General features: G+C 47.1%; 1 protein-coding gene across 1 annotated transcript; it reads right to left on the reverse strand.

The window, feature by feature from the left end:
• Nucleotides 1–3,095: 3,095 nt before the first annotated feature.
• LOC120748988 (patched domain-containing protein 3-like) lies at nucleotides 3,096–8,489 on the reverse strand. Its single transcript, XM_040056020.1, has 4 exons — nucleotides 7,758–8,489; nucleotides 7,489–7,610; nucleotides 6,930–7,075; nucleotides 3,096–4,972 (listed from the first exon to the last, which is right to left on the reverse strand). Exons 1-4 carry the CDS (start codon nucleotides 8,487–8,489, stop codon nucleotides 3,393–3,395), a joined length of 2,580 nt encoding a protein of 859 aa, XP_039911954.1. The 3' UTR covers nucleotides 3,096–3,392.
• Between the last annotated feature and the right edge of the window lie 1,278 nt (nucleotides 8,490–9,767).

Consider the following 9,767-nt stretch of genomic DNA (forward strand, 5'->3'; position numbering starts at 1 on the left):
TAAGAATTATGGCAAAATTTCACTCTCTCTAAATTAGATTACTAGGGAATGTTCTCCCTAGAAATTCACACCTTTTTTTAATTGCTGTTTCCATAGTGGGACTTGAAAGGGACTTTTTCCAACTAAATAATGTGAATTTGCATTTATAAAGAGAAGCAAAAAACCTTTTTATTGTTTGAAGTTACTAAAATTTGTATTGAATGTTCTTGTTTGGCGGGGGGGGTAAGGTCTTGAAGTCCAACTTTGTTTTCTTATTCAAAAGCTTCTTGCTATATGCATTGGATAGTGTCAAAAAGGAGAAAAAAAAAAAATAGTGATATATCACTGGGTCATTAAATACTATTACAAGGTTAGCCATAAAGTGCAAAGGCCATCTTTGCTTTCTGGCCAATTTAACAGCGCAAATGTTACTGAAGAATTTACTGTCATTCCTAGTTGGTTTTGTGTGTGTAACATGCAAGGTTTCCGAGAAACTTGTCTGTTGAGGCATTGGCTTTGATTCCTGGTGCTCTTTCTGGGAATACCTAGGAGCTGGAATTTCTCCTTTCAGAATTACTGGGCAGATATAGGAGAGTACTGGATTGGACTTGTGTGGCAGGGTTTTTGTAGTGAGGAGGCTACACGGGTGACATCTGGGAGAAGATGCCAGAAGCTTACCTATGTCCAACAGAGCCCTGCCAGGCAGCTCTAGGAGAACCTGCTCCTCTCCAAGGCTGAGCCCATCAGCCCCCATGGATAAAGCCTCTGAGACAACACTGAAAGGGAAGAAGCTCTGCCCTAGAGCGAGTGCGGCCAGAGAGAGAGGAGTGAGAGTATGTGAGAGAAACAGCTCTGCAGACGCCAAGGTCAGTGAAGGAGATGTAGCAGGGTTACAGTGAGAGTCCTCCGCACCCTGAGGAGGGAGAAGGAGCAGAGACAACTTGTGAAGAGCTGACCGCAACCCCAATTCCTGTCCCACCCCCACCCTGCTCTTACCGCTTGACGGGGAGGAGGTAAAGCAGAAGTGACGTCGAAAACAGGAAAGAAGAGGGGTAGGGGAAGAGGTGGTGTTAAGATTAGGTTTTATTTCTAATTTGATTGGCGCTAAACTAATTTTCTCAACTCAAAACTGTTTTGCCTGTAATGGTAAGTGGTGAGTGATCTCTCCCCGCTTTCATCTAAGCCGCAGGCCTTTTGTCTTCTTTTCCTTTCCCTGTCCAGCTAAGGAGAGGAGTGATAGATTGGCTTTGGTGGGCTCTTGGTGTCCAGCCAGGGTCAACACATCACAGCCACAAAAGCAGCTTCCAGAAATCAGTCAGAGGGTGAGAATAACCTCAGTTCCCTTTAAGTAGGAACAGTCTCTGCTGTTGAAAACAGCAGAGCTAAGTTTGCTTTTTAAATACTTCTGAAGTGGCCGCAAGCAGGGTGGCACATAAAAATAAGAAATTCAAACTTGGACATAACTCTGAATTTTCTGTATTCCTGAGGCTGGAATGCCAAAATTCTACCAGCAAGCTTAATACAAAGCAAATGGAAACCTCCAGGGAAAGTTGTGGCCTGCTCCTTCTGGCTCCTTCCTACTCAGATGACTCAGTCAGCTTAAATGTCAGAAGAGTTTTCTAAATCTTAATCCTTTAAACAGGCCATGAAGTTAAACCATGAAGTCATTCCTAATTTTCTGCTCTATTGATCTGCTTGGAAACTTTGGCTGGACGAAAGGAGAGCTACTTTTGCTTCTAAAACACTGCCAAACAACACGATGAGAGGTGAGAGTATCCACTTTAAATAGGATGCTTTCTCTAGTTCCCTTGGAAGTAGATTTCCATTTTTCTAAAGCCATGACTCACATGTGTTTATTAAGAGGCCTTCCTCCAGTGTTGGCCAATGTGAGAGCATCATCTGCTACTTCCACAGCATCATCAGTGCATAAATGGCTGGAACATTTGCCATTAGAGCACTGCTATGGACTGTGAAACATTTAATGGGAGAAGTAGGGACTAGCGCACGGGGTTGTGCACTCTAGTGCATTTGTTTTTTCCCAAATCTAGCTTTGCGGTTAGTGCCTTGTCCTAAAAACTTAATGCTGCTAGCTGTAATTCTGAGATTCAGCATGGGGTTTTGACTTTGAGCTCAGGTGCAGATTTGTTCTAAGATTGAGTTTTCAGTCTTTCACTACTCTTCCAAAAACTGTTCAGGAGGAAACAGAAGGATCCTGCCCTGTCTACTGGGTCTCATGAAACAGGCCAGAAGTAACAGGAAACAGAGGCAGACCCTGTCACACTAGCTCAGTCAGAAGAAACCCTCCACAGCAGCAGATTTGAACTGAATAGTTGATTAACTTCTACACCAAATTTTCCAGAATTATATCGGTTACCATCATTCACTTTATTTCCAATGGCAAAAAATTACCAACAAAATTAATTGATTTTTACCTACTGTCTTGTCCCTACAAGTTAGAAGGCCACTTCATATATTCTTAGCTCTTATTCAATGAAAACTCTTCTCCTCTGTCAACACATCACAGGACGGAAAGAATGGAATTTATGGGTTTACAGTTTTAGGACTGATCTGCTTAAACCTGAGCTGCTTTTTCACTTAGGCCTGAATCAGCATGTGACTCTCTCTAGTGAATCCTTGCCCTGTCATAGCATGGCACAGCATCTCCCAGGGTGGTTCTCAGGAGGTCCAAGCACATTCAATAACCTTTGCAAACTGCAGCCAACAGAAGCTACACACAAACTTCTTAAGGGTACCAGATGTTCAACATGAGCTAGAAAATGGGACACCAAGAAAAGGCTTTGAATAGAAAATGGGTGTCAACTTAGGGTGAGTGTTCCCCAAGGGTTTCTCGTGCTGCATTAAGAGCCTAAGCACATTTTGTCTCCCAAAGGCTTATGAGTTAGTGCAGCCAGAGACAATTCTGTCCTCTTGCAATTTTGCTGTAAAACATCCACATTTGAGCCCCTTGGGCAAAACAACTCTTTCAGCTTAGTGTTGGGATGAATTACAGCACCAAGGAAAACAGGTAGAAAATGCAGTCCAGTGGAAGTTACTCTTACCCACTGTGAACGTGTCCTGATAAACTTGTAATGTAATTCAGTAAGCTGACACAGTAGTCAGAGTTTATAAATCTTTTAATACATTCATTAAACACACACACACACAAAAAAAAAAAAAATTAACAACATTAAGATGTTGACACAAAAAAGAGAATTGCAAATGGAATTTCAAAGTTTTAATTTCTTCTGTTATTTTACTTGCCTGGCTATTCTGAAGCCTTTGCTTCCCTGTTGTGTTTAATTTTTTTTGTCTTTTTTATCTTTCATGTCTTATATTCCCTGACAGTCACTGTATTTGAACCTACATACAATAAATATAAATTATAACACATTAAACTTAGTCACAAACAACCTTTATAATTTCTCAAGCTCAAGTTTTTTAGATTTGGCATTGGGTGATCTGCCAAAGTTTCCAAAAAATGTTAAAAACGCTGGAATAAAAACAAGACCATGAAGAGCCCCAAACAAAATTACAAGGAACATGATCTTGAAGAATGTCCTAAAGATGTAGGTGTTTGCTGCAGCCAGGACAACAACCCCTAATATTGTAGAAACTGCACCTTGTACTACTGGGTAACCTAGCAGGGACAGAGCTTCAATTGCCCTTTTATTGGCTGATGACTCTCCACTCGTAACAAAGGCATAGGAAATATGAGCAGAAAAATCTACTGAAAACCCAATGCAAATGACCAGGTTGATCATGGATATGGAATCGAGATTGACGTCCCAGAACGTCATGAAACCAGCAACGCCAACTATAACAGAGGCTATGGCAAAAGTCACCCACAAGCAGCACAAGGGGTTGGGAATGAGCAGGAGGGAGACAACGAGCATCGCCCCGGCAGCAATGAGAACGTTCTGAACAGTGTTCTGCACTATCACCAGGTACTGGTCGTAGTAGATGAAGGCTGGGTGATACACCAGCAGTGGAATGCTGCACTGCTTGGCTGCCTCTCTTAACTGATTGAGGAGATTCTTCTCATCCACGGCTGATGTCACATTCACTGTCTGGATGAAGAAACGTGTAACTTCTATTTCATCCTGAGTCTTGTTTATGTCCCACTCAAAACTGGGAAGAATTCTGAACAGTATAGTTAAGCCATTTAAGAAGTCAGTCTTACTGTTTATATTTATTGAAGCCCTTGGGGCAAGTTCTGTGTACACTCTCAGCCATGACTCTGAGAGGTTCTTATCTACATAGGAAATGTTCTCTAAATTCTGTGCACAGCTCTCAATGTCAAGACGCACCGACTCATTCCAGTAATCTACGCTCTCAGTAATGACAACCATGACCCTGGGTCCATATGTGGAGAAGTATTTCTCATCATCATCATAGTATGGGATAACGTAGGAGTCATCATTTGCCAGATTTCGGAGATCAATGCCTTCCCTGATCTGAGTACACCCATAAACACTGCCACCCAAATATGCTCCGTACAGCAACACCATGAGCAGCTTGATCCATTTATTTGTAACAAAAGGGCCGTAATACTTTTTAAAGAATACTGTCATTGGATGCTCCCCTTCTGGCTGAGATGGCTGCCGAGAACAGCTGCCAATACAGCAAGCATTGTACAAGCAGGAGTTCTCAGCCTGATCTTTATCTACATCCACACGCATGCAGGTCAGCCAGTGTCGGTTCCCTTGCTCCCTTTTGTGATTTAATACCAGAACTGCCCCAAGGAAGGTCATGGTATATATATAGCAGAAGACAAAAGCTGTGCCCGTATAGAGGCAAAAAGACCTCACGGATGGAAAAGCAGTCCAGGTGCCAATGAAGAAGGCCAAAACATCCGTGAGAGTGGTGATGGTCACAGAAAGTGCTGCCTCTGCATAAGTCTCAGCCAGCAAAGACTTAACGTTGGATTTCTCTTTTTTCCTTAAACTTTGTTCCCAGGAAGCAATCATGATGAACATGTCATCAACGCCAACCCCTGCAAGAGGAGAGACTGTTAACGCTGCACTGCAAATAGCAGCTTCCACCAACACCCAACAAAATGACAACATTAATCACATTTCATTCCACATAAAGTCTTGAAAAAGGAACTCAGGCTTCTAACACTGTTCGAGCACTGATGTGAGTTACAAGAGAATGAGGAAAACCGATCCTTCGTGTGTAGCTGAATGTATTACCTCTCAGCACCTCCTGGTGACCTGATGGCTTCTTGATCCCTCACTGACTCTGCTCAAGGACTGAGCACGCCTACTGCATCTCTGACACGTGTCTTGTAGCTGATGTCCACCTGTTCCCTGATGCAGATGACACAGATTTCAAAGCATCCCACATTCTGATGCTCAACTATTCCTATCACTGGAAGCATCCCCCATTATCTCTGGAATCTCTTCTTCAGCACTAATTTCAGAGCAATCAGTTCTTGTTCTGCCTTCAGAAGGCAAGAAGAGCAGTTGCTACCACACAGGAGAAGAGTGTTTCCAGTTCTCCAGTGTCTTACTTTTTTTATGCTCTGTGCCCTCCACTTCTCTCCAGTTTATCTTCCAGCACTTATGCATGATTTGTTATTCATTTTTGTTCACATTTCAACTGATGTGCTCACAAATATTACCTGCCGGGTCCCTGGGAAAACCTGCCAGGAAGACTGGATCCTGGGTCTGGCTTTTTGCTAAGATGCCACAGTAAGTGAGCTGAAGTTCAAAAATGAAGAGCCAATGGGCTTCTCTCACTTCTGCTAACTCTCAAGATAATTATCTCACACCTTTCAGTATCTGGCCATGTTGTCAAGGGCTCTTCTATTCACTGAAAATTAATCACACAAAAGGGAAAGCAAGGCTGTGCTTGAGTGCAGAGTGAGATTTAGCCAAGCACAGAAGAAGAGATGAAATCATTACCTGCTACCTGAACAGGCAATTGCCAGTAAACATGCAAAGATGAATATGGCAGTGAGCCTGGCTGCTTCAGAAAGCACGCAGCCTTCAAAGCAAATGCTCTGATGTACTGAGAATTTGTTTGCTTTAACACAAGGAAGACAGAAGTGTGTGCGTTATTTCTGAAGATCTGAAGAGACTGGCTTAAACCCTTTCTCAGGGGTACAAAAGGGTCTTTTTGATAGAACCACTACAATTGATGAGCAAACAAAAGTAAATAAAAAGGCTTTGGAATTATAGAGAAAACAAAGAAACAATGCCAGCCCAAAGGAGCACTTGCATTGGATAGCTGAGGATGATGCACAGCCTCTGTCAAGCTGGGAGCTTCATGTGTTTTCCTCAGCATGAGACCAAGCCTAAGAAAACTTCAGATGAATGTATCATATAGGAGACCAGTAAGGATTTTAAAAGTAGTAATTTGTTTGCAGCAACATTATCTAACAGTATTTGGAAAGTTCAGCACTGGCTATTAAGCACTCTGTGTAACAAGGATTCAATGATACCAGCTTCCTTGGGTTTTTGGGGAAGCTGCTTGCACAAATGGTGCATCACTTCAGTTGTGTAGCTGAATGAGACTGGTTAGAACATAGATGTTATACTGCAGAGGATTAATCATCCTGCCTACATTTCCAGGGACACTACAACAATGCCAGAAGTGCTAACCTTACCACTATTTCATTTACAGTCTTCCTGCTGGAGCAGTGGATCTAGAGCAGGCTTTGTCTTCTGGGAAAAGAACCCATCTCCAGTCCCTCTGTGGGCACGCTGAGCTGAGCTGAGCTGAGCTGAGCTGAGCTGTGCTGAGCTGAGCTGAGCTGAGCTGAGCTGAGGGGCTTGCCCACCTGCAGGTGCTCTGAGGGGGCTGCACCTCTGGGTATCTCATCCACTCACTTCAGGAGAAAATGATGTTTTATCTGACATTCACATCATAAATGACTGACACCATCAGGTTGTTTTAACTTCACTCTGGTCTTTGTATCTGAATACAACTTACGTCTTTTTACTTACCCAGAATCAGGAATGGTGCATTTGCTACAGTGACCACAAATGGCACTCCACAGAAGAGCATCAATCCAAAGCTGCTTAACACAGCTAAGCCAGAAGAAAGCACTCCACAGCATGCAAGCCAGGTATTATTTCTTATACAGCTCAGTCTGAAAATATTTCAAGGAATATCTTAGTCATGTGTCAAATATTTCACAGACAGTAGCCTGTCTGAAGAGAACACCTGATGAATGATGCTGTGAGAGATTCGAGTAGTCAGCACTGGACAAGATTAATTTCTCTCGGAGGTGAGCATTCAAGTTGGTCATGTCTACACTGAAGGTAGAATACTGCTCAGGTATTCATCTGGTACTTACCATGAACTCCATCTAAGCAGTTGGGAAATATGCATAGATAGGCAAGCAAAAGCAAAGAAATACAAAGAAATATGATCAAATGTCACCAGAAGTCTGCAGCTTCAAGAACATCTTCACTCGGCAAGAGGAGAAACCAGCTGAGGAAAGTAAAGAAGAGCAAAGGAAAGTAAAGAAGCTCATTCAGCGATAGCTTAGAGACAATTTACCTTAGGCAAGAGATGACTGCAAAGGTTATTGTCAGGTAATATGTTATGGAGAAGAGTGGGACCACACTCCTGGTATTTCCCTCAAACTCCTGTTGTCTGGACAGCGAGGTAAAGTAAGTCACCTGCATTAAAACAAGAAGAAACGATAAAGCACTTGTCCTCTTCCTCTCGGTCTTTGTACACGCGCACAGGCAAGGCCAAACATGAGGTTGGCAGAGGAGCATTGCCCTGGCCCTCGCTCCACACGGCCGTAGCCGCCCCCGCGTTACCTGAATGGAGCCGAGGCGCAAATCCGCCACTTTGGACGAGATGTCTCGCAGGAAGCTCTCCAGCCACCGCCGGCTGTCCTGCGCCTCGGGGCCGTCCTCCCGCAGGTAATACACCAGCTTCAGGGCCCGCGCCCTGAGCACCCGCCCGCCGTCCGTCTCCACGCCGCCCAGCGCGGTCCCCAGGAAGTCGCCGCCGTTGACGGGGAAGCGGAGGCTCCCCGGGGCGGGCGGTCCCGCATCGCCCAGCCGCGATAGCAGCGCGTTGGGGCTGGCGCAGCCGTCGGCGGTGCGGGCGCAGAGCCGCTCGTACTCGGCGTCGTGCACGGTGGCGTTGAGCCGCAGCACGTCCGCCCACGCCGCCGGGTCCAGGACCGAGCTGCCGTTCGTCGCCGCGGCGATGAGGGCGGCGTAGGCGCCCTCGGTGGGCAGCCGCTGCGCGGAGAAGCGCTCCGAGTCGTTGGGGGGGAAGTGCCGCCGCACGAAGTCGCGCTCGGCCTTGGCGGGCCCCCACGTCGGCGTGAACTGCTCCTCGATGTCGTTCGCCTCCCGCTGCGGCAGGTAGAGGAAGCCGGCGCCCAGCCCGCCCGACAGCAGCAGCGGCACCAGCACGAAGGGCCAGGGGCAGGCGGCCACGCCGCTCGCCAGCCCTTCGAAGAGCCGGCGCAGCGGCCGCTCCACGCAGTCGGTGTTGCGGCAGGAGCAGCGCTCCGCGGGGTCCCGCGGCCCCGCCATGGGCGAGGCGGGCACGGGCTGCCGGCCGCAGCTGCTCGCCGCGGGCGCGTCCCACGCCGGGGGACGACGGTGCGGTCTGTGCGGGAGAGAAGGGGAGGAGAGGAGAAGAAAGTGGGAGAGGAGTTCAGAGCAGCCCTCCGCTCTGAATCAGGACCTCGGAACGGCTTTTTCAGCGGACAGAACCGCCCCCGCCATGACTCAGCGGGGCTTCCGCCGCCTCCCGGGGACTGGCAGTGGGGGCCGGGCGGGCAGAGCGGGCTCCCCCCGCCCCGACCCGGGTTCGTGTTCCCCCTGACCTCCGTTTTTCCCCCCGGCTCAGCGGGTCGCAGCTCGTTTGCAGCGCCCGCCGTGCTGACCTCTGCCCGGAGCCCGGCTTTGGCTCCGTGCTGACCCTGCCGCTTCCCGGCACGGCCCCGCGCCAAGTTTCATCCTCTGGACGTCATCGGCTTTTTATATTTTCCCCGAAGCTGCTGCCGTCGCTACTTCACTGCTGTCCATTATGCTTCCATCTGAAAGTAAAGCACAGACAATGGTACATTGTACTATTTTGCAGTGCTCGTTCTCTCCGTGTACTGGTTTAGAAAACGGGAGAGTGACAGTGGAAGAAATAAAAGACTTTGAAAGAAGGGTTCGCGACTCCAGTTGGCAGCTCACAAGAATATCACCGGTGTGATACGCCAGAGCTTCATGCAGTAGCAGTAATAGAAAGGCTCTTTCCAAGTCCAAAACCCACCCTGTAGCCTGGTGGCGTTGATGCTGGTGACAGTGATTGGAGTGGTTTCAGGCTAAGAAGAACATTAGGCTCAGATGTGACAGTGCTAAAGAGGTGTCCAGACAGTATGTCACAGGCAGGCACTTCTCCTTGCCTTTGAGAGAAGCAACCCTCCTATCCTGCCGGTACATACAAAGAAAAGCTGTATTTCTTCTCTCCCATCTAGGGAAGACAGGCTTGGTGCTTGTGAGTGTAAAATAGGCAGGCAGGCTCTCAGCAATGTTCCGTTATCTCCTGCTGCACTCAGCACCTAGGGCAGGTTGGATCCTGGTGATTCCCTTTTCCATGCACAGGTGTTTTGAGATAGGTATGTCAGACAGGCACTTAGAAGTGATTTCCTGTAGCTCCTAACTTGTTGAAATCTAGGAACTGGCCTGGTGGTAGAAGCCGCCCAGTCAGGGTACCCACTGGGCACAGGCCAGTGCCTTTAGGTTAACTCTGAGGGTTGGGAATCTGCCTTACAGTGTGGAAAGATGGCTCCAGCAACTCTCAGTTCAGTGTGGGGT

The sequence above is a fragment of the Hirundo rustica genome, chromosome 1 (genome assembly GCF_015227805.2).
Source record: "Hirundo rustica isolate bHirRus1 chromosome 1, bHirRus1.pri.v3, whole genome shotgun sequence".
Taxonomy (NCBI): Eukaryota; Metazoa; Chordata; class Aves; order Passeriformes; family Hirundinidae; genus Hirundo; species Hirundo rustica.